The sequence below is a fragment of the Pogoniulus pusillus genome, chromosome 13 (genome assembly GCF_015220805.1).
Source record: "Pogoniulus pusillus isolate bPogPus1 chromosome 13, bPogPus1.pri, whole genome shotgun sequence".
Classification (NCBI taxonomy): Eukaryota; Metazoa; Chordata; class Aves; order Piciformes; family Lybiidae; genus Pogoniulus; species Pogoniulus pusillus.
Genome location: NC_087276.1, coordinates 12,074,805 through 12,099,849, shown reverse-complemented (window position 1 = coordinate 12,099,849; position 25,045 = coordinate 12,074,805). Strand labels below are relative to the sequence as shown.

Sequence of the window (25,045 nt, the reverse complement as noted above, 5' to 3'; positions counted from 1 at the left end):
AAGATTTTTTTTCCCTTTTTTTCTTCTTCTGTCATGAACTATTAAAGGAGTTAATCTCTCCTAGAAGTGCCTCCCTTCTGCTATATATTTCTTAACTGAATTCTTGGCATAAGGAAGGGAGAAACTATTTCTAGCTGTTAGAGTAGCTGTGTGAACTGGGAAAGCCTCCAACTTCTACAAGTATATGTAAAGGCTTCAACAAGATCCACATTTCCAAATAATTTTTACTCCTTCGCTTGGTCAGCTGTCAGCATTTGATAAATAGGGTGGGACTACTGTCAATATTTAACAGCTCAACACAAATATTATTCTTCATGCATTATAAAAATAGCATATGAAATGCAAATCAGGTGCTTTATCTTACAGTTTGGGAATAACAGAAGCGAGTGATAAAATCTCTCTTGCCTCCATACAAAGGCATAGAGAGGGAGGAAAATGTTATGAGTGGTAACAGTCTGCCCTGCTGGGAAGCAAAGCAGCAAGATTCCTCACTCCTCCCACCTAAAGTCATGTCCCATGGCGGGTTGTGTGGCAGAGCTTTGTTGTGAAGTGTTCCCAAGTAAGAAACAGCAAGGTATGGCTACCAGTGAAGTCTTCAATAACAGAGCACCTCCTATCTCCAGCAACTTATCTCCAGCACCCCTTGAACTGGTCTGCAGTCATATTGTCACACAAAATGAAGTTATGTCCTTCTATTTGGAGCAATTCCTTCCCCAGAGAGACCACTTGGCATTACCTTGCTGGATGATGTGGCTGTAGCATTATTTCAAGATGCAGTGTAGTCAGTGTGAGATGAGTTTAATGAGTATCAAAAGTAGGCTCGGACATCACTTCCCAGTGCTGTGTTCCAAAATAGTTTCCATGATTTTAAATCTTTAGAAGCATATCACTATGTAAATGGTTCAACTCAATAGCCATTTTTAACTGAAGGAGAGACACTATGAGTAAGATGGCTCAGCCACAGCCGTGCTCAGTGAAAATGGAAGTTAAGCTGCAATAAAGTATCAGCATCGCTCAGCCCTGCGTGCCTCAGCAATGTTAGTTTTGTTGGTAACTAGATTAAGCCACCACCCACACAAAACAAAGGACAAGGAGCAGAGCCAGTTCAGTCAGTAGAGGCTCAGATCTAGCATTGTTTCAGATTTGGCTTCAGTCCAGCATAAAATCTGTTTTGTGTGTTCTTAGAGCTGCCCTGTAGAGAGGACCCTCAGGTAGCAGGAAACGGCTCAGTTACTAGAATTGTAGTTCATGGGTTACACATAAATGAGTGTGAGTAAGTCCAGGAAGAAACACAACTAACAGTGAAACACCCTTACTCCATTGTGTTCAAAACAGACTGCTTTACCATTAGTTGAAACTGGTTTGTTCACAGATTATTTACGAGGGCTTCTGCACTGTTAATGTTTCAACTGTCATCCAGGAAAGTCTCTCTTGAAGCCCATTCTGTCTGTCTCTCTACTTTAACCAGAAAGCTGAGCAACCTTAACTCACAGACTGATGTACAAGTGCTGTTAGAATGTCTACTAAGTCAATTTGAGATCATAATCTCAGCTGTAGCTGCTACTAAAATGTTCAAAGGAAAGAGGCATGATGTTAATTTTAATGAGTTTATTTCTATTGGACTTCTCTATTTGAGAAACCAGAATAATAACTGTTCCCTTCAAGAAATACTGGCAACCCTGTGACTTTCAGACCATGTGCTAAAGTATCAAAGGTTATTGCTCAAGTGTAACCAATGAGCCGTGGGGTGCTGGGGAAGACTTTGCGCATGTCCATACATTTCTTGTCAATGAAGAAGGAGTTTGTCTTCACAGAAATGTCCTCTTCCAGTTTTGATTTGTTGTTGATCAGCATTTGCAGAGTAGCACTGGCTTCTTGCAGACGTCGCTTTAAGGTCTGTAAGGTGTTATCTAGAGTGAACACTTCAGTGACAAGCCTGAAGAAAGAGGAGGAGTCAGGTTGCTCACATAACTTTAGGAGTTCCTCACCACATCATTCATTTTTGACAGTGGACAGGTCATGCTTTCAGGAAGGATTTGAACAGCAGTCTTATACTGAATTGATATAAAAACTATTTGCCAAACTACCTTCTATGGCACCTCTAAGAAATGATAATTTCTTGCTTGTGCTCACTTTTAACAGCAGATTAGGCCACACAGGTGGGTCTTTCCAACTGCTGCCCTCATTTGTAGTCTTTCTAGGGCTAGCATGGCTATGTTCTTGCATATGGTCCTGTACAATATGTTTGGGAGAGTGCAGTAGTTAATGACGGCTTAAACTTGTGCAGCAGGATGTGCCTAATGGTCTAGATTTGGCACAGCAGCACACTGATTGGAACAAGAACCTCTTGCCAGAACAATCACTGAATGCGGAGCTCTGAAACTGAGATTTTTGGTGAGCTGATGTTAGCCACTTTTTCTTCCAGTGGCTTATTAATGGAGATGTGGCATATCTTTTGTAGTTATTGAGCTGCTAAGCTCTCTAATACTGTCAGCTTTGTGTTTTATCTAATGATCTGTTAATTGCTCAGCACAAGCACACTGGAGACTATAACAGAGATTGATTTTTTGGTTTTCCAGAATCCATTTTAACTTCTTTGGAGTAGTCTTAATCGTTTCAGCAGAGAAAAACTGGACTTTATTAATTTGTTTTCTGTCATAATTCCTTCAACTACAAAGAAATTGGCAGCACACACAGAGAACGAGTGCCAACGTCAGCACTTCCTCTTAAATAAACAGCAAACTCAGATAACATTTACATGATACAAAGAAGTGGTTCATTTGATATTTTTTTTTTTCCTCTATTACCATTTAGCTATTGGGCTGAACTCCTTCTCACTTTAAACCACATGAGAGAAATACGCTTGAATTATTTAAAGCAAAAGCAAAAAAAAACTTTTTAAGTCAAGTAGCAAATGGGTTTACTTTCTCAAATAAGATTTTGTCTCTAAGAAAACACATTTTGAGATGTGAGCTCAACCAAAAACTGTAGTAGAAATAAGAATCCAAATTCCAAATACCCTGTCAGATTTTCTATTTCTAATTGCAGCTATGATGCAGATGATTTGGATCAGCTAAAACATCCAGTGTGGCTTGGTCTGGATGTGGTAGAGCAAAATTCATATGCACTGGAGGAAAGAGACCAAGACATACTAATTATCTCTCAATATAAGTACATCTAGTAAACTGTGAACTTGTAGAAACAGGAGGTTGTAGCCAGGTGGGGTTGGTCTCTTCTCCCAGACAACCAGCAACAGAACAAGGGGACATAGTCTCAAGTTGTGCCGGGGGAAGTATAGGTTGGATTTAGGAGGAAGTTCTTCACAGAGACAGTTACTTGCCATTGGAATGGGCTGCCCAGGGAGGTGGTGGAGTCCCTGGAGGTGTTCAAGAAAAGACTGGATGAGGCACTTAGTGCCATGGTCTAGTTGACTGGCTAGGGCTGGGGGACAGGTTGGACTGGATGATCTTGGAGGTCTCTTCCAACCTGGTTGATTCTATGATTCTATGACTAAAACAGCTACATTATTTCAATGTAGCTACTTGGATTTTACTTCTTTCTCCCAGAATCTTCATCACAATGCAATAAATGCAGTTCTAGTCTCATCGAACTGATCCACACTGTCTTTAAATTTCCTGTCCTTGAGTGGCCGGTGAAGGAAGGGATTGGATTGGGTTCTCTGGCCTTCACTTACTGGAGCTGAGGTGCATCACGGCAAAGCTCTACATTGGGTCGTTTAGTTCTTCCCTCCAAGCGGGTCTGAGCCACTTTCAGCGGGTACTCCTTTGCCTTTATGGATCTCTCCAGTAACATGATTGTATTTTCTGTCTGGAAGATTTCCTGCAGTGTCTGAACAAAACAGAATGCTTCTGTAAGCCCAATGTGCAAACAAAATCAGAACTCACCTCTGCTTTTAAACACTCCTGTTGGAACTCCTTCCATTCTGGCATTTTAGGGGAGGTGATTAATATAAACTCACATCAATCAGATGGATCTCAATGTTGTTGGCTTGATCATGCCACTTCTTGAAAAGGACATGTGGTAAATCAAATCTCATAGGAGAGCCGGAAGGAGGGGGCTGTACACTCATGCATCACATGAAAGCATTTAATGAACTTGTTCCTAGACAACAGGCAAATAACTTCTCTTAAGAAATGCACCATCTCTTTCCAATTACTCATTTCAGAAATTTGTAGGCAAGCTGCAATATAAATGTATTACAAGCAGAAGAGAAACGCTGGATTATGATGATGGGGGAAATTTCTTGTGATAAAGCCACTTTTACAGAGGCAGTGTTTATGGTTCCAAAGGGACTCATTTCCATTTCGCTTCATTATCTAATTTTTCTCCTAAATAAAAAAATCTGCTGCTTGATCTATGAACATTTTTCAGAGATTAAATTCCAATAAACTGTCATTTTCATTTAAACTTTCTTTCAGTTCTCCTTCTCCTTTTGCCTCATGAAAATTCAGAAGCAATCAAATATGTCCCCTCTGAGATTGTTTCATACTCCAAGTATTTTGGGGACATCTGCTGCAAGAACATATCAATACAAGTAATTTTCATACTGAAACTAAATTCTGAAAGTTTTGAAAGCTCCTCTGGGAGCTGTAGAGAGAGGATCAACTTCCTTTAAAGGTTTATTTTCTCTAAATGGAGAAGACAGGGAGTGAACTATCACCAGAAAGGAGAGGCCCTGTGGAATTAGCAGAGCAGAGTTTTAAGTTGCAGTGCATGTTATTGTATAATCATATTATCCCTGAGAAACCTAAGTGCTTCTTTTATGTTTTCATCTGTATGAAAAGAATGAGGGAAAATGCAGCAGAAATGTTTTGCTCAGTCTTAATAAAGAAATAAGGGAGAAAACATTTGTATTCAGGTAACATTTCCTAGCCAATTGACTATTATGTCACTTTCACTTATCATGATTAATTGGAGCCCACATGGTCAACCTGTTCAAGCTTTTCCTGCAGACAACTTCAAAACAGAACAAATAGAACTACTGTTCAGCCAGTCTGCTGAAATCAATGCAACTTGAATTCCAAGCACTAAAAATGGTATAATGTGATTTAAATTATGCTGCTGTTTAGATCTTGCCTATATACTAAGTTGTACGAGATTTGCTAGTGAAAATTGAATTAGTTCCTGAAAGGTTATTTGTAAACAAAACCTAAAGTGTTAACAATGCCAAGAACCTGCATCCCAGCCCAAATCCCAAAGGGCTCGTTCACACCCTATAGCAGAGCAATCTGAAAGATCTCCTGGCTGGCACTGTCCAAACCAGTTCAACCCTTACAGCAGTGCGATTTTCCACTAGATGATTCATCCTTTGCCCTGAAGCAGCAGCGTATGAACATGACTGTACTGATGTGAAACCAGGTCTTCACACTATACTAAGCACTTTGTCCAAGGCTGGTTCTTACAGAACTGGCTTGAGAGCATCTTCACTCAAGAAGAAGCCTTTATTGCTTATAGCTGCAGGAAGAAAATCTCTTTTTTTACAAAGGGAACAGAGTATGGAAGATACTGACGACAGAAGCAAGTTTCTGTCTCTATTCTGCAGTGGTTCTCTCTCAGTTAGACAATCACTGTGTTTTAGAGGAAATATTTACACAGTTAATCCAGTGCACTTTGGGGGCTATTTGTTTTGGAGAGTGCATATTGTTAGGTACATAGTTTTGTATCTTGTCTATAATTTACCAGTTGCACATGCTTATTTTATGGATACATGCATTCTATCATGGATAAAAAACAAGGGAAGGAGATTTCAGGATGTTAAATGTCTTGATTATGCATCAAGCCCAGATCCTTCCTTTTACCAAGAATTTGGATCATCTGCTGCTCAGAAGCAGAATGTGAATGGTTTGTGCTGTTGTCAGAACTTTGCTGTTTATAACTTCCCTAAGAGAATCCAGCATATGTTCACTTGTGCCTGACAAAGGTGAGGTCCAGCTGGCAATTAGGTGGATGTATGCCAGGCAGAGCATTACAAGCCTGTCAGTCCCACCCATTGTTCCCACTGTTCGCCTTCATTGCTAACCAAAAACATCAACCTGTGGGGACATCCTGGGGCTGTGAGGCAGAGCACACAGTGCTTTGAGAGGTCACCCACTGCTTATCTGGGTCCACCTTTCCTGTGTTTATGTTACAGCTCCTGTACCTGTAGTGGTGTTTTCCATGCTACGCCTTGCTGCCTGCGAGTGAGCCAGAATCTGTTACCTGCAGAGGAGTACTGTGAGGATGTTGGCCTAATTCTGCTTAAAGAATGGAGCAAGTTGTAAGCAGATTTGTTTCTTCTAAATAAAAAACATAATTCAAAGTAAAAACAACGAAGCAAAGCAGCATGTGTCAGCCCAGTAAGAATAGGGCAAAGCTCTGTCCATTGCAGAAAGGACTGAGTAGGGTTTGATTTTCTTTTTTCTCTGCTTCCACTTTCAGTTCAGATTCTGGGTAGGAATTTTGTGGCTCAGCCTTTGAGCTGCCTCTCACTTTCTCTCTAGGGCAATGGTTGGAAATGGTGATTCCCCTTTGTGGAACAAATCTATCAACGAAACAGCACAACTAATGCAATCCAGAATATGTGGTTAGAAGTGAACCAGGACTGTGAAGCCAGCTCCCCAGAGCAATGCTGCACTTCACAAATGTGCTACTACTATGGTAAGCATGAAATGTAGTCACTCTGCTGATTCTTTCTGTCCTGTGATAATACAAATCAAAACAATTTCATTTATTCAGTGAGTGGAGTTAGATTGCAAGCTCTCTTACATGTAATTAGTTCTAATTGTTCTAACCAGGTTAGAGAAGAGGATAAAATTAGTATTTTCTGCAAGAAATGTTTTCCTGCCCTATTTTTCGTTGCAAGCAGCATAGACATCTTGAGTTTATTCTACACATGGAAGGAAAGCAGGACACCATCAAAGGAGACACTGCATGTGCACAGAAATGTACTGCAGCAGACTATGAAAGCATTGCACAAAGTCATGAGTGGACCAGGGAAGAAATTCAGTGATCTCCAGTATTTCAAATAGTGCCACTTTTCTGCCACAAATCCTCATTATATGAGGATTGCCTATAGAAAACCATGACCCTTACAGTACTATGGGACAATGCTTCTCTAATGTTTGGGTCTCTTTCATTTTATTTGTGTGGAAAAAATTTAATTACATATCAGATGATTCTTAAGATGCAAAAGAAAAGAACTGCTTCTAGTACAGACAACAGTGAACGGATTGGCCATCTATAAACTATCCTCAGTCTATTGGAAAAGCCATTTTCATTAAGCTTAGCTAGCAGACCTTCAAAAGAAGGATTTCCTGAACCCAAACTTTCTTCATCAAATCCTTCTCTGATGCATTTGTATGTGGACAGAGTGCAACTACAACCACCAGACCACAAACCCATGTATTTCAAATTCAGCAGTAACATTTCAAGCATGATTTCATGCTAGAAATCATCAAGCCTGAGAGTTTTTCCTGTTCTTTTACAGCACATATTGTGTGCTGTCAGATAGCACCTGCCTGGGCCTTAAGTTGTGTGCATTTCCCCCATAAATAATGGCACTTAACTGACATAAGACAAGAGTAGTTTTGTATCTAGAAGTGACTCAAAGTATTTAGAGTTTGTAAAGCCCACAAATTCACACAATGTTAATGTTTTGAAAAGGGCAAGCTCTGAAGTCTAAATAGAAAATAATTCTCTTTCTTGAGAATCCAGCAGTTCATTAATCATGAAAAGAGAGCTTTCATCTAAAAGTCACCAAAAGCTCCATTTTATGTCCAATCTTTCTAATGCTTTGTTAGCACAACATGCATTAACTGCAGTCTTGTGCCACATGACTTCATTAGGTGCCCTGGTGTCTGCTCATAAAGGTAGAAGCAGTCTGCAAGCAGGCTACGTAGAGCCAAGGCAATTGGTTAGTGCTACTGAGTAAACCTCTCGCTTATTTGCCAAATGAAAATATTGCTCAAGCCTGCCTGTAGTCAAAATTCAATCATGAAACTGCACATCCACTGGCTACATGCAGGTGGATGTGGTTTATTTTCATTGCATGTTCTCATATTATTTCTTACTTTTTTTAAAGAAGTGCTGTCATTTAAGACATACAAAGAAAAATAGCCTCAGGGGCACCACCTCCAACGCACCTCAGAAGCTGTGTATGAGCAGTTTATGATTACTCATTCTGGTCACACATTGGATAAAAAGATTTAGATAGTCTGCTCTACAAGAACGGATTGGTGGGGAGGATCACCAGATAGTGTTGGCCCAGCCTGCGTCATGCCTGGATGACCTCCAAAGGCAGGAAGCAAAAACAACAAATGTTGAGCAGCATGTTCCTAGGAGTGTGATGAGGCACTGGATCAGGCAGCTGCCCACCCGGAAACTTCCCCTTCCAGGGCATGAGTAAAGGTTTGTGCTGCAGCATTCTTGAGAGCCTGTACAAAACTGTTCTTGCTGCTTTCTCACTTCACCAAGGCCACGATTTTTATAGGCTGGATACAGTTCTACCAAGAGAAAGCTCTAGCTTCCCCATTTCACATTCTCCTTTAAGCTAATCCATGAAGTGCAGGACTGCTGCATGGCAGGCTGAGGAGCCATGCTTCTCCTGCATGGTTTCTGCACTTGCCCATAGCTCATGCTCTGATACTGTAGTCTGTGCAAGTCTTCATGGTTTCATGAGAACAAGCAATAATTTTAGTTTTCTCTTTGAGTATCCTAGCTCTCACCTCATTTCCTTTGGTTTGTGGGCAAAAGTCTATTCCTACCTTCAAACAGTTTTTCCAGGCAATTTTGAGCTGTCTGCACCAACCAGAATGCACCTCTGAGTAACTAATTATTAACTGTCTTCACTCTCAAACAGGTTCTCATATTAAATAAGATTAACTGCATACCTAGCCACAAGGAATGGGCACGAAAAATGGTAAACCTGAGATTTTAAGGCATAAAAAAATGAAGGGGTGGGGAAAGCAGTGAACAAAAATGTATTTTAGAAGTTACGTGAGGATACATTGGGGTCTAAGATGAAAGTGTTTGTGGGAACAGGGGTAGTGGAAAAAGCACACTCCTTGCTATACAGCTCACAATGCTGCCACAGCTCTCCTACATGCTTCCTGCATGAGCATCTCTCATCATATTTTAGTATTTCTTTATGTTCCTGTTCAGAGGAAGAGGCTGTGTCCTTCTCAACAGCCCTAGGGGGTTTCTTTCAGAGAACTTAGGGGATAAATTTGAAAACTCTTTCCAAGGCCAGTAGGCAGTTTCTGCTTTTATTGCCACTGAAGTTTTCCTGGCTTCTGTTCTGTAGTTTTTATTAGTCATACAAACAGGTAGGCTCATCTCCAGAATTGGAAGAAACTTTTTAACTATAAACCATATTCAGTTCCGCCACCATATAAACATATTCAATAGTTGCTAAAACAGGAGAGGTTTGGTGGTTTTTTTTCTCAAATTATCTATACATTTATATTTAGCAAAAATAATGCATGTAAGATGCACACTTTGAGGAGATAACTTACTTCAGATATGGAATAACTTACTAAAACAATATTGTAGGCTCTTCAGTTACAGGGAAAAAACAAACCAGGCAAAAAGGAAAGCGAGAGTTAACTTCCATAGTATATTGATATAACATACTGCCCAGGGGTAAAAAAAACACAACAAAAACAACCAAATGGAGCTGTTTCTAAAAGCACACATTCTCAGTGAACTGAGTGGAAATATCATAGTAAGTATCATCATAGTATCATAGTATCATCAGGGTTGGAAGAGACCTCACAGATCAAGCTATTCATTTATTAGAGTGAGTGGTTGTTTTTTCAAGTACCTGTTTTCCTAGCATCTTTCTGAGCCCTGTGCCCCCTAGTAGTGGAATGGCAAAGCTTTCAGGAAGGGTGGTGCTGGGCGTTCTGCCTCTGGGCATAGAAACACTTCTGAGCACAGTACAGGTGTTGGGAGCTGGCAGGGATAATCTGCCATTTAGGTATGGTATAAATACTGCACTATGTAAACATGTCCCTTGCTGTCTGGTTTGGCTGATTCCAAGCTAATGTACGTAAACATCCTGCCCTCTTCATTGTTTCCACTGAAGCCAAAGTAACTATTTATTTTCATATGAAGTTTATAGAAAAGAGATGCAATCATATTAATGAGAGGCTGGCAGCATCATTAAAGGTTTTCCTTCTTTTCCTAAAGATTTATGTACTTCTACAGATGCTAAATGTATTTACCATACTATTTCTTGGCATAAACTGAGTGTTTCTTGAGGCACGCTGAAGACAACATTCCACTTTCTGCCACACTGAATTGTGTACACTGTATTTTCTGTTCACCAGCCTACAAATCTTGTCCTAGAGCAGCTCAGAGCCTGTCTAGAGTCGTATTTTGCAATTAGACACTTGCAGAATATTTGTATCTCCAAAAGACCACATGCTCTGTGTGTCCAGTGATGATGAAACATAGCAGAGCTGTAAGACTTTCTTTGATTTGTGATCTAACCCTTGCCAAATTCCTAGCTAGGGATTCTGGGCTTCTGCTTCCAGGGTTCTGCTATCCAAATTCTGGATGAGCCTTGAGTTGTTAGGACCAAGATTAATTCCAGAATCAAGTAAGACAAATCAATCATAGGTTTGTGTAGCGGGGACAGAAATGGAAATGGGGCAGTTTCAATCTTAGAAGTCTTAGCTACGCACTAAGGCTGCACTGGCAGCAGGCCCTTAGTCTATCCCGTAAAAATGTCTTTCTTGTAAGTCAGTGCCTGTAGGGAGATTAAAGCTTTCAAGGAGAACAATGATCTCGACTTTGAGTTCCTGCTACTAATGAAGCCATCTATCTGCAGTAAAAACTGTTTCAGTGATTAACTCCAAAAAGCAAGTGCTTGTTTGCCATGTAGTTTTGTCTGGATTTTGTCCGGCCACTGACTCCTCTTTGGTTTTGTCTGCTCAAACAAAAAGTCTTTCATTAGGATTACTTTTTCTTCTGTATAGATATTTAGGGATTTAACAACTTCTCTGCTCCTACCCCAGCTGTTACTTGGATAAGCTAAATAAAGCAGTGTCATATAGTGCCACTAACAGCAGCTTTTTCAGCCTGATACAGCAAAAGTCGAGGAACTTAATGTATCCATTGATTGCTTTCCAGTCTTGTAATCATTCCTGCAGCTGTGATGACTTCTAGGCTTTGGACTTGCAGTAGGAAATGCTTTATACCACACCCTTGCTCCCACATCTCAGTGTGATTGCCACTATAAAGATCACAAATTGTCTTAGTTCTATAGAAGAAAACCAAGTAAATGTGGGCAGAGACTAATTTTACAGAGAAGCTTTACAGAGAACTGGTCAGGGACACATCTAAACCAGATTTTTAAGGACAGTATTTCCCTTCTGTATTTGATAGTTTCCTGTTCAAAATTATACAAAGGCAATTTAATCCTTTTATTCTGTTCCCATAAACAAATCACTTCCCAGATTTCTGACAGATTTGGAGTTGTCAGCTTCACCAGCCAGCTTCTCCAAAAGAAGTGGCAGACAGGAAAAAAACAATAACCAACAATGAAAACCTGAAGTGAGGATAACTTGGAAAACTTCCTGAATACATCAGTGAAATAAGAGGGAACAGGCAGCAGCTGGTCTGAGAATGCAGAAGGGCAAGTGGAATAACTGACAAACAATGCTCATTGGAGTCTCCCGTGTGCTAACTTAGTTACTTGATCTGAATTTGAAGCCTATTTGATATTGGGATTCAGATCAAATATCGAGCAGAACAAAGGGTAAAAATAAATCTGATCTGCCCTGAGAAAAGACATCTACAAGTTGCTAAACCATCCCTTGAACTACATGCAAATTATTGTAAGTTCACAGTAAAAAATGTGGACAGGAGATACATATGCTGAAATTACTGTGCAAGCATGTTTTCATGATGTGTATTGCCTGATGACTATAAACCGAAGGCATTTGGTCTTGTTTGGACTGTTTTAGACATGAAAGAGAGGCAAAGGCTGTATGCCAAGCAGCCTGAATGTTGAGGTTTGAGAAAGTACTTTAAGGAGAAAAAAAAAAGTTTTTTCAAATGGCTACAAGGGTGAGTTCTCCTGTGCATCTCTTGGCTTACTGGGATTGGAAATTGTGTATAGTTAAGGAAAACTAGCTGAAGTCTTCTCCTGAAGACTGTATTTGGCTTCTAAATATGATGTGTGAACACTCTATAGTATGAACCTAGGTGAAACTTGGATTACTCCTCACCAGTGTGTACAATTCCCCTCTCCTCCAGCATTTTGTTGTTCTACTCCACATTGTGTATACAATTTCTCCCTCCTCCAGCATTTTCCTATTCTAATGTAAGTACATTACTGTGGAGTTTGTGATTAGTAAGGTACTTCTGATACATGTACCCTAACTAGTACCTAAGCAGTAACAGTCTTAGTTCAGAAAGTGAACTCTCCTTTGATTTTTTTTTTAATCCCTGAGTACATACAAACAAAGTATTCTTTACACAAATATGATTGCTCAAGTTTCTCCAGATATCTTACCATTGCTATTTCATGGTGTAACAGTATAGGGACATAAATATTGGTTTACATACTGTATGTCAGAGTGTCAGCTGGACTTCATGACAAAGTCCCTCCTTGTTTGTTGGTATTTCGCAGTGCACTTTGTGATTCCATATACACACCCTGTACCACCTTTTGCTGGAAGTTCTTTTATGAAAGAGACACTTAAAAACTTTAGAAAAGGTCAATGGAAAACATGAAGTAGATGTTCATAGATTCAAATCCATGAGAAACTTGGATGGTCAGTTCAGGGATAGTATTATAGTTGGCTGGATCATACACAAACTGAAGCACACAAATCTACATTCAACATTTTTCATGCTTTATAACCAGGGACTGGGGAAAAGAAAACATTATTTTATGTCCTGTGACTTAACACATATTTTTAGCTGGTTAGTTTTCACTCTTAAGAGTCCCTAAAAATAAACTGAAAACATCTTAAAGTTCTTATGGCAAATAGAATGGCAGGAAAGCTCTATTGTTTCCAAGTGTGCCTTGAAAAAATGAGTGAACATGAGGCTCTCCTATAAGAGAAAGAGTCTGAATGGGAGAACTTAGTGTACTCCAACTGAAGTCATATGGGAGTTTGTCATTACAAAGGCAGTGCCTCTTTGTTTCAGAACATAGGTGTCAAGGGAGATGGTGGAGTTGCCATCCCTGGAGGTGTTCAAGAAAAGACTGGATGAGGCACTTAGTGGCATGGTCTAGTTGACTGGATAGGGCTGGGTGATAGGTTGGACTGGACGATCTTGGAGGTCTCTTCCAACCTGGCTGATTCTATGATTCTATGATTCTATTATCAGTGAAGACTTACTTAGAACACCACGCAGACAGAGGTTAATAGGGGTCTGTCTCCTGTGCCATTTCTGCTTTGTGTATGAAAACAAAGGCAAAACAAATGTTTGAAAAGTTCAGTCTGACCCACTTGGAAGTATAGGGCTGGTTCTGACCACAACCAGGCCAAAATTCATGTTAAAGGTGTGCAAATGTATTTATGAAAAGGTAAGGAAAACTTGAAACTTAGATGTCAAAGACAGGCCAATGACACTCTACATGTAAATATTTTCAAGCCTTAGTTAATTCAGTGGTCTTCCCTTACTGTTGCAAAAACAAAGTGCAAAAATTTAAGTTTTTCTCCTTCCTCTAAAACAGAGGCTTGTGAGCCTTTTTATTTGCATACTTTCCAAAGGTAGCTGTTTAAAAATTTAAAAAACTAAAACACAACCCAAAAAAACCAAAAGAAAGTATCAGGAAATGGCAAGGGAATCTCATCAATGAATGGAAAATAGAAACAAATACACCATCTAAGATATCTTTCCCCACTTTAAACATGCCAGTTGCAATGGGCATAATCAGTGTGTGATTCTGGACAGATGTTGCACGGTTCCTTGCAACATGTTGTCATCCTGTCAGTCTGCCTGTCTTTGAGTAAGCTCTTGTCAAGCCACATGTGAATTAAATGCAGTCTGAGGAAAGGTAATGCAGGTACAGCTTTTGAGGAGATCCTTAGTCAGGAAAGATGTAAACTCTAGAGAAGATTTCTATGCCTTTTGAGTACAACTAAGATAATATGCAGCTGTCAAGTCTTAGTGAGTCTTACCTTGGCCAGTTGTGCTTGGAGTTTATTCTTTACATCAGCTACCTCAGCAATACGATTGTTAAAGGCCAAGTTGGTACTGACAAAATGGTTCCACATCTCCTCAGATGTACTCTCTAGTTCAGCCTCTGCATCCTCTCGGAGCTTGACAGAGTTGGCCCTTGCATGTTGAGAGCACCTGATATTGTCTTCACTGAATTTAGCCCAAGTTGCAGGAACTGAAACACTAGTAAGAAATTTAAAGTAAGAGGAAAATTTCAAACCTGAAAGCTTAGGTGAGCTGCTTTCTTTTGGCGATAATTAAGCTGAATTGCACTATGTTCATCCATTGAACCGTGCAGTCACTCATTAGGTGATACTGTGAACTTCATGTTCTCTCTTTTCCTCTATAAACCAAAGATTTGGAAGCAATGAGTGAAGATATTTGGAGAGCTGTTGCTTTGGCAGTGTTTCTATGGCTTGCTTGAATATCGTAGCTGCTAACTAAGGGTCAACTACAAAGTAAGCAGGTCTATGCTTTGCTGTATAAAGAATGACTGTTTCTTGCATACTCTTTTATTTGTTGTTTCCAGGATCAGATACCAATGTCAACAACACACCTTCTTTGTGTCTTTAGCAGGCAAGGTGAAGCTCTGAGTTCACACCTGCTCTGATTTGAAATTTGACTCATTCATCTGCATCATGTTTCAGAGTACTCAGTTTTGACAGAGTAGCAGATTCTTTAGCATGATCTCCTATACACTGCACACCACCAGATTAGATTCAAATACCATCTACTTTTGTGAATTCGATTTTTTTTCCTGGGGAAAATGAGTTATTTGTCATTTTCTCATCACTACATTACATTTCCAAACAGGTTTCCATCCTGACTTTCTGAAATGCTCAGTACTTAATCTGTTAACATTGCTCTTTCAGACTGTAATTTATCTGGCTGGCTCTGCTAAGGCAGAAAACACCTGCACTTCTCCTGAATGCTGCAGGTATGTCTCAGTCTGCCAGATGGTTTCAGGAAAATCTTGATGAAAAATGGCATTTCTTTGTTTGCTGAGAAAAGGAAGGGGATGTAAAACTTATCTACATGAATCAGCTTTTCACTAGAGCTGACAAAATCATTTTATTTACTGCTAATCCTGAAAGTAGGTAGAGTCAGCAGAATGTCTGCCAAGTTTCCTTTGGATATGCCCTCATTTCAGTAGTGAATGAGGTGATCTTTTAACGAAAAGCAGAACATAAATAAACAAATAATGCTGTTTTTTTTTCTTCTTCCAACAAGACATAGCCATTATCATTTTGGGTGATGAAGTGCAAATGCTGCTGTGTTAGAGTGACATGGAAACTAACAAGTTATTAGCACAAGAATATTGCCCTCTGTTGCATGCTGCTTTTCTTCTGCTATTGGTTTTAGATTGGATGCAGGTCTTGATGAGGCCACTACGTTTAAAACTGTCTATAACTGGGACATTTTCATTTAGTCATTTTAGTTCAGTCTGCAGTGCTGAAGACATGCCAAATCTTTCTGATCATCCCGTTTAATATGTATCTCTGTATAGCTTCATGGACTAATTTCCAAGTAATTTAAGCTATTTTAATGGAAAATATAGGTAGACCTTGGTGTGCACTTGTATGCTGTTTACCACATTGCACACTGCACACCTTAGCTGAATTTTGATTTGACTGCATTTGATTTTGAAACCTAAAGGCCAAAGAATTAAAACCAGGAGACATCTCCACAAAGGAGCTTGAGGAGTCATCTGCAAAACAGTTGTAAATGATCACCCTCACTGAAAAACACAGTTCACTGTACATCAGTGCTGTAGGTGCTGCAGGCTGCCAGCCTCTGCCTGGCTCCGCAATGGCGGCTGTTAGGAGGCAGGGAATAAAAAAGAATGATGGAAAATAGGATGGAAAATGCAGAGAGAAGTAACTTCTGTATCACTTCTCAAAAGATAGGGCTAGGACTTGTGCTATCAGATTCCTGCTTCCAGCAGGAAGCACAGAAAGAGAAGGTTACAATAGCCATACTTACACCCTATCTGCTTTTTCCACTCCATGATAAAAGCTGAGGCTGTCTGAGGTGTTCCTCAGGTTAAAGCACTTCTCATCAATAAAATGGGCTGAGCTTTTGTCAGAAAGATCCCGCTCCAGGGCATGCTGTGCATCTCTGTTTATGCTGTCAAGAGGAAAGACTTCTTTAATCTGAATGCCCTTTAATGCTAGATAGTTAATTGCTTTCATTAGTTTCCCACAGTGTTTATTGTCTCTTTTGTCGGCAGTGACTTGAAAATGCTTGGCGCTGTAGTTTAGCTAGGGGGAGCTGCTGTAGCACTCATCTCTCCTGGTCTCTAGCAACTCTTCCCCAGAGAATTGTATTTAACTCACTGCATTTAATAATGTTTGTCATTCTTATGACAGACAATCACGAGGGTGAAAAACAAGTAGCTGTTGTGAGGCCTGAAGGAAAGCCTCAGAGCAAAAGGGAGGAATGTTTCAGTGATAGCCTTCATGCTTACACAGTGGCAAAGCTGGAAGAAAAGGGCAGGCCAGAGCTGTGGTTTCCCATCTCTCCTGATTTGGAGGATGAATCCACTTAGGTAATTAAATAATATCATTTAAATAGAATTTGAATTTGCATTGTGTACTCTCAAAGAAATAAAATACGTCCCAAAGCCTCCCATAACAAAAATATACACAAAAACAACTTCAGTCCATTCTGTAACTCATCTTGTAGCTTATGATGTGCTTGGACTCCTGATTTTTTTGCCAGTAATAGATTTACTTTGAATTTATTGAATTTATTGTTTTTTTAAAGCTGTGCTTCACACCAATGTGCTACACAGCAACGCTGGCACAACTAAGCGATAATTTTTAGTATGCCTAACTTTAATGAAGGAGTTCAGCTTAGGTATTTAAAATTTGAGTCACAGTCATCTTTAAATAGTAAGTGTTGTTCTCCTGTGGTTTCACACACAAATTCTCTCAATGATAAGAATTAGAAGTGGAGGACAGTGAGCACCTAACAGGTGAAGTATCTGCTTTTGCTTTTGCTATTCTCAATCTGTGGTTAAATACTAGCTAACAATGGATTCAGCTTTCACGACTTTAAAAGAAGATTTAAATGTAAAGTCTTACCCCAGCTGCTGATTGATCATCTGTGCATGTTTTGTCAATGTTTCTTGACAGTCCTTGAATACATCTACCTCCTAAAATGGAAAATACAGAGTCAGTGCTTTCATCATATTTCATTTGTTTTAATGAGCTATTTAATTTAGTATTTTATATGTTGCAACCATTTCACATATCTCAAATGCAATGTGTGTCAAGGAAATGTTTTGGACTCTCTCTCTTCCTCAGTGCTATGATGTTGTATCTTTTTGCTTGGGGTTTGGGTTTTTTTGGGGGGGTTTCATGTTATATCAAACATGGTAGTAGATTTTATTGGATGAAGTCACTTAAATAAATGAAGTCTAATTTTGTTTGGCTTGAGTATAATGAAGACACCTGAAACATGAACCCAACATTTTCCAGGAACAATACAAATACATTGCTAATTGTGGAGCAGGTTGAAAATGTATCTGATATCAGAAGCAGGCTCCCTAAGGATGTATATTATAATATTCTTTCAAGCTATAAGCATTAGTCAAAGACATTCAAAGCCAGATTCCACTCAGCTTAAAATACATAAAAAATAGTCATACCAACCACACTGGAAACTATGCAAACATGGCAATTATGGTCTCTCAACTGATCTTTTGGTGTTCCAGGCTCGTCCCTTTTTTAAAAAACTCTGGTTTAGCACCACATACCCTCTTACCTAAAAGTGTACAGTCTTGTGAGTTTTGAAACAAGGAATTAAGTGTTTCAAACTTTTTGGAAGTCATTAAAACATCTTAAAGACAAAAAAACAGGCTCTATCTCTGTACTTGCACAGCAACTTTAGAACTGGCTTTCCTGTTACTACAAAATGAGCCTTTACGGCCCTTGACTGTCACTGTCTAGCTTGCTGCATAGTGAGAACAGTGTCTGCAGAGATCAGGCAAAGAGCCTTTCTGTTTCATTTTGAAAATACATTCTTTTCTTCTGATCATGTAGAACATTAACCAGTATTTCATCACATCCTGAATTCTCATGCCAAATTAAGTGCTGAGATACTGAAGTTCATGTGTATATGCTCCTTGATTCTTCATTAAAACTCTTTTAAAACTCTATGTTGCAGCTTGTAGGCTCTGAATAAGCATCTCAGTTGTCCAAGTGGTCTGAACATCCTTCTGCATCCAGAAAAGTGCCTAAAGCAATGCCACTGCCCCAGTGTGTTATTTCCTAGTATTTTTTGTTCTGATACACATCCAATATAATTATTTTTAAATATGTTACCCAAATGGCCTTTGGTTTTTTTCATTATTATTTTAAAGGTTTTGTAATTACTACAATGCATCCCATTTCCCTTGTTCAGTAACACTATATATATAGCAAGGCATTTTGTATTGTAAGCCCTAAGAACTTAGCAACTTTTATAGACCATGGCCCAGAAAACAATCTTAAGAAATGTTTTCACCTTGTTTTATAGGATCAGGGAAGACAGAACTAGACAAGACCTCACAAGCATGCTAGGCTATTCCTTTTACTCTGGGAAGATCATTAACCATCCCAGTACACATAGTTTCATGAAATTTATTCCTCTTTTCCCTTCCTCAGTCTTAAAAATGACTGAAAGGAAGAAATTACTGCCATGTTTTTACCCTGATAAACATGTAATTGAATTTTAGTTGCTTCCACACTTCAAAAAATAAACTAGTCTGATCTTACCTTCATGAGACTCTTTTCCACATCATCATGAACTAAGTCAATACCACTCCGCTTTTCACGGTGGTACAAGCATTCTAGGGCAATCTGCAAGCAAACCAAGGAACATGAAGGTTTGACTGGATGATAAAGGGTTGGACTGGATGATCTTGAAGGTCTCTTCCAACCAAATACATTCTGTGATTTGCAGCAGGCTCAGTATTGCATTGTGGAGTAAAATCTTGAACTGGCATGTCAGGTAATGACCACCAGCTGAGGGTGGAAGTGGTCTCAGTGCACTCAACTAATCCATCTTAGTGGCTCATCTCTACTTACCTGCTAATGCTTACTTTTACGGATTAGCTGCTACCCTAGTGTCATGGTAGGCTGAATAGGCCAAAAATGGGCTTAGCCATGCCCTGGCTTACCCAGGCATGTTCTTCTGCTCTCCTCCCCTTCTGCTGTGGGGAGAAGCAACCAGGGAAAAGAGGACAAAGGACCTGGAGCCATTGAGTCTAAGGACTCTGGTTTGTCCAGACATGTTCCCCAGCTCCCCCTCTCTCTGTGTGTGGGGAAGCATATGCAGGGAAGGAAAACAAAAGCCCTGGTTTCACCTAATATGGTCAAGCTTGGAAAAGTGTCATTCTGATTGGCTAATCTATGTCCAAAGCCTCATTAGTCTCAGGCTGATACTGGTAAAAGGGATGAGCAGGTAGCAGGGAGTGCTGCTGCCTCACTGTATCCTGAAATTGCTTGGAAAGCACTGCCTCGAGTTTACCAGGAACAAACTTAGATACCTGCATGCGATCTGCCTGCATAGCCAGCATGACATTGTGCCAAGACTGCACATCGCACTGCAGCCTGGCTGCCCCTCAGCAAGGCTTCTGCAGGAACCAGGTCACAAACTATTCTATAGACTCCCAGCTTCCTGAGAAAGAGCCTAGGAAACTCTGACAGCAACCCCTCCACGTGCTTTGGGTACTGTCTGATAATATTTTCTGAGTAAAAACTCTTCTAATTCACTAATTGCCTTCTGCCATAAGCAGAAAGGAGCTTCCTGTGTCCTCTAGCAGATAAGCAGTAAAATTAACTGCAAGAATCTTCTCTTCCAGTATAACGTCTGCATTTCCCACTTTAAGAAATAAGTGTTCTAGTTTTGCCTGTTCCCTGCGTGTATGAATTTCCAAACTGTTGCATTTTGAACCTTATGAATAAGTTTTCTGGCGAGTTTTAATGTTAATAAACAGTTTTCATACTTATTAACAGTCTTTGCCTGGGCATCAAAATTAATACAGATTATTAATTTTGCATAATCTGTCATACCTAGATGCTCACTAATGTGCAGCAAGGTCAACATCCCAGCTTTGGTGTGAACTATGTGGATTAAAACCCTTGTATCACTCAACATTAATTCATAGCAAATTCCTTTAATCTTATCTCCCCCTATCTTCCCTTAACCCATAGCCATATTTGGAAGTTTCATACCTATACAAGAAAATTACAGTATTTGAATAGCTGTGGTATGTTAACTTTACTATTAACATCTCATCCACTTGTTTAAAACCGTACTAATAAATGCAACAGCATTAACTGGCACAAAGCCTTTCTGTCAGTGGAAAAGGTATCCTGAATAGCAAGCATGTCCAGCCTGCCACTGTGAATCAGTACAGATACAACTACAAAAGTAATTACTGAATGCTGATCTTTGGGTTTATGTCCTTGCCTAGAAATATGACAGACGTAGCTTTCAGCAGTGGTGTTCCAGATGTTTATTAGAGAACTTTGAGTAGTTTCTGCATGGTTTGAGTTTTGGCCAGCATCATCTATCAAACCAACATTACAGTGGGTTTTTTTCTGTTGTGATTATTCTGCCTTTAGTATTCTGGAGAACTTCAACATGTAATACAAATTACATACTGAGTGAAAATACTATTTTCACCAAGTAGCAGCAGAAAATTCTGAGCTAGATAAGAATATTGGGATATTGCAGCTTACATGACCATCTTTGTTCTCCTGTAATGTCATGAGCCTGTGGGACACCCAGCCTCCTGGGGCCTCAAGCAGAAAGGAAGAATAAAGTGTCTGGATAGGTTCCTTTAGTCTTTTATACATCAAAGTCTGTGGTGGGCAAGTGTTTCAGGTTTTTTTACTGGAGGTAGTGTTTCACCAAGGTCTGTCTTGATGATAACAGTAAAAATCATACTACTATTCAACAGACAGCTGAACTCACTCACCTTCAGAGGTCCCTGCATTTCATCTGCAGCGCATTCGAGCCGCCTCTTTACTGTTTCCAAGGCTTGAGATTCCTTCATCAGACGCTCTAGCTCATAGGCGAGCTCACCTCTCCAGAAATCAATGTTGTCCATCCTCTCTCCCAGGTTTCTTGTACTGTCTTCTTGCATGTGGTAAGTCAGTTGATCCTTGTCATGCAGCAGTCTCCTAGAATCAGTGTTCAGTCTACCAGCAGTGTATGTGGAGGCTTCCGAGCCCTTTAACTGAGCCATGTTTGCCAGGTGCCAGTCACGAGTGCTGTAGCGGGCATGCAGGCTGGAGTGTAGCGCAGGCAGGACAGTGGGTGGCCGCCCCGTGGGGTTGAATTGTTTGTCAGCGCCGGCAGGGGCTGAAACCGCCCTATGAAGCAGACTGGGCCTCCAGGAGCTGAGGCTGCGGTAGCCCGGTAGGTAGTGCGCCTGATAGGTGTCCTTGGTGGTGGTGGTGGGAGCTAGATCAGGGAAGAGGCAGCTCTTCCTTGTGCCGCAGTAACTGGCTAGCTGCGTGGTGCCCAAGAACTCCATCCTGCACCGGGCTCAAGCAGCCGCTGTCGAGCTCTCCACCCGCCGCAGCTGCTCTCAGCCTCAGGGCACTGCCACCTTCGAGACGACGCGCAGCCCCTTTGTGACACAGCAGCTATCAGAGTTCTGAGGACTTCCAGCTTCCCAGCGCCAGGGTCCCAGTGCTCCAGGACCACCCTTCCTACTTCTTGCACCGGGAGCCCTCGTTCTCCCCGCAGAGCAACACCGGGCCTGCTGGGCCGGCAGCTCTAGGCGCCGTCTGAGACCTCTTGGTTACAGTGCACGGGGATTTGCCGAAGCCCACGCTGGATGGGTGTGGAGGTTACTGTCAGTGAGTTTAAACTGAGCAAAACAAAACGAAAACTTCACTTTAGAATGGTTCTCTATCTATCAGTTAGTGGCTGCAGGGAAATGCAGGAGATAAGCCTTGTGAAACACAGCCTCTGAGAGCCATCTCACAACTGCCATTGCACATGGTTTAGTTCAAATGAACCCAAAAAGGTATAACTATATTGCCATTTGCTCTTCCTGCCAACTGTGTTCATCTTCCATAAAATGTATAAAAGCTAGAAAAAGGTGGGAGAGACATCATGATGACAAGGAAAATTATTTTTCTCCAGTTTAAAATGTTGAGTGACTTTTCAGATAACTTTTCTAATTTCTCCTTTCAGCTTTCTGCAGGAGAAAAAAAGAAATCTGTTTCTGAATTCCATTGTTCTAAAATTACATCCATCTCCTGTGCCAAGAATTTTCAACATAAATAATTAGTTCTAACTAGGTGCTGTATTTCACTCTTGTAAGAATCTCTAAGTCAGGACAGATTTCTTCTAGGTTGAATGCAAGACAATTGCAGTTGTTTCTTCTTCTCCAGATCGATAGCTACAAAACCTTTATTTTAAACCTGGGGAAATAAAATACATATCTACATATATGCATTACATTACAGCATATCTTGTCTCCGAAAACTAGCAGGACATTACACCCCATCTAAAAAAAAAAAAAAAAAAAAGCAGAGGTAATTTTAAATAGTCAGTCCTTTTAAGTTAAATTTATCTTCTTGTGGTGTTTGAAATACGTACAAATAGAAGTGCCATCTGGAGGGAGGTGAGGTCTGGGCAGAGGAGCCACACAGAGTGGACGGGCACCAGACTGGGCTGTATAAACAGTGTAAGACTGATACTGCAAATGCTGGCATGCACAGAAAATCCTTTCCTCTTGCAATAACTGATGGAATTAATTTCCCAGCAGCTGCCCAGAAGGGGAAAGTTATTCCTGAGCATGGAGATTGCAGGAGTGCCCCCAGAGTTCACTGCCGGGTTCAGCCTGACTCAAACACTGAAGAACCCACATAGCCCTGCACAAAGAGTCTTTGCTGGCTCGGAGGAAAAGAGGTGCAGAGGAAGAGGTTTACTTTTCCTTTTTGGTGCATTTTGTGGGGAGTGTTCTCTAACAACCTCAGGAAATGATCTGTTGGCCCCAAAAGAAAAATATTTGAACACGTACTTAAGTTTAAAATGTGCTGACCTCAGTGAATCTAATCCGCAAGGAAGCACAGACCTGAAGTGCTATGCTGAGCTAACAAATTCTTCCTAGGTAAGGCACAGTAGAAATGTCTCGGGAGTTACTAGACTGTTCCTCCCACTCCAGACACTTGAATTTGTTTAAACGTTTTCATCCACCTCTACATTACGTTTTTTTCCCCCCACAGAAGACAGAATAGTAAGTTAGCATCGGGATATCGGCATGGAGATGAGCTTCTGGCACTACTGTCAACTGCTGCCTAGCCTGTTTCAGTGGCGAAATTTCAATGCAGTTTAACTCGCTGCGGTCCATAAGGGAGCTCACTGAGCTTAATCAGCGGAGCTCGGTGCTGGTCTCTCCTGAGCCATGAGACAGTTTGTTGCCAAGGTCGGTGCTCACAACTTGCCGAAGGGCTGCCCGGCTGAGCGGGAGCCCCGCACGGCTACTTGCGAAAGGAGCACTGCGCTCTTCTCCTCCCCCGCCCTTCCAGGGCAACGGCACCGCGAGCAGCACTTGCCCCGGCCCCGCGGCCAGCCCAGGCCCGGCTTCGGGCCCAGCGCCCCCTGGCGGACGCGTGGAGTGCAAGCACCTGCGCGCCGCAGGCGGTCCCCGTGCTGCCGCGCCTCTCTGGCGCCGGCGGAAGTGACGCGCGGCGGGCGCCATGGCGGAGGAGGCGGGCGGGCCGCCGGCGGAGGGTGAGAGCTGTGCGGGCTGAGGTGGGTGGGTTGCTGGTGGCACGCGTGTTCCAGCTCTCGTTGTCTACTGCAGACTGCCCGGGGACCGGCAGCGCCGAAGCGGGCACGGCCGCCGCCTGTCAAGGATGCCCCAACCAGAGGCTCTGCGCAGCCGGCGCCGCGGCGCCGGACGCGGGTGAGAGGCAGGCCGTGAGGCTGCGGGCGCTGAGGGGCGGGCGCGGGGCTGCGTGTGGGGCTAGTGCGGGGAGCGCGTTCTGACCGCGGCCGTCTCACCCCGCAGCAGAGACGGCGGAACTGCGGGAGCGGCTGCGCGGCGTAAAGCACACGGTGTTGGTGCTCTCCGGAAAGGGCGGCGTGGGGAAGAGCACCTTCAGCGCCCTTCTGGCTCACGGTCTGGCGGCGGATGAGACCAAGCAGGTGGGCAGCGCGGGCCGGACCGCTGCGGTTTGAGCTTGCTGGCAGGGGTGAGCACCTGCGGCCACTCCTCGCAGAGTTTCAGTGCACTGAGCGCCTTCCTCTTGTTCTGGTTTTGAATGCATTAAGTGCGCTGGAATCTTATCGTTGCATGATTTGGACTCTGAAGACCGTCTAGTGCAATCTCGTTTCCAGTGCGTTAGGCTGGTTTGTTTGTTTTCCAGGTTGCTCTGCTGGACATAGATATCTGTGGGCCATCGATCCCTAAGATGATGGGTCTAGAAGGAGAGCAGGTAAGCGAATGCTCAAACACGTTATTAAAGAATTTCTGCTTAATGTTTCATTAACGTTTTAGGGTTTTGTGAACTTAAAGCTTATGAACGGACTGCTTATTGGGAAGTGTGTCTGGCAGTGTGCAGGGAAATACAGTCAGAGTTGACTGTTGTAAGAGTTGGCTGCTTTCAGAATGACCAGTTCTGCAAACCAGGTTTTGCTGCATATTGCCCACATATACACAACCACTTACAGCTTTTTAAGTAATCTCAGTACTTTTTATCCACCCTGAAATAGTTTATATAAATGTATATAGTCATGGATAAGTTTCTTGTGAGAAGGTTGAACAGCCATCTTTCACTTAGTAATGGAGATTTGGCCCTTCTGACAGGCAGGATAGCTATTTACCCAGATATGACTTATTGTAGATGTC

The 25,045-nt window shown here is 41.5% G+C and overlaps 2 protein-coding genes across 3 annotated transcripts in view; one reads left to right on the top strand and one right to left on the bottom strand.

Annotated features, from left to right (window-relative positions):
* Positions 1–1,659: 1,659 nt before the first annotated feature.
* On the bottom strand, positions 1,660–21,712 carry TEKT5 (tektin 5). The gene is made up of 7 exons (XM_064153011.1): positions 21,152–21,712; positions 18,942–19,025; positions 17,268–17,338; positions 16,165–16,308; positions 14,142–14,364; positions 3,695–3,849; positions 1,660–1,936 (listed from the first exon to the last, which is right to left on the bottom strand). The coding sequence occupies exons 1-7, from the start codon at positions 21,710–21,712 to the stop codon at positions 1,723–1,725; spliced, it is 1,452 nt and encodes a 483-aa protein (XP_064009081.1). The 3' UTR covers positions 1,660–1,722.
* Positions 6,564–25,045, top strand: part of NUBP1 (NUBP iron-sulfur cluster assembly factor 1, cytosolic) — a 22,363-nt gene continuing 3,881 nt past the window's right edge. Inside the window, exons 1-4 of one of the 2 annotated variants that reach the window (XM_064153012.1) lie at positions 6,564–6,657; positions 23,999–24,100; positions 24,206–24,342; positions 24,564–24,632. In XM_064153012.1, the coding sequence (XP_064009082.1) occupies positions 6,579–6,657; positions 23,999–24,100; positions 24,206–24,342; positions 24,564–24,632 (387 nt within the window). In that variant the 5' untranslated portion in view covers positions 6,564–6,578. Of the gene's footprint in view, positions 6,658–23,834; positions 23,926–23,998; positions 24,101–24,205; positions 24,343–24,563; positions 24,633–25,045 lie in introns of those variants that run through there. The other variant, XM_064153013.1, reaches the window with a different exon arrangement.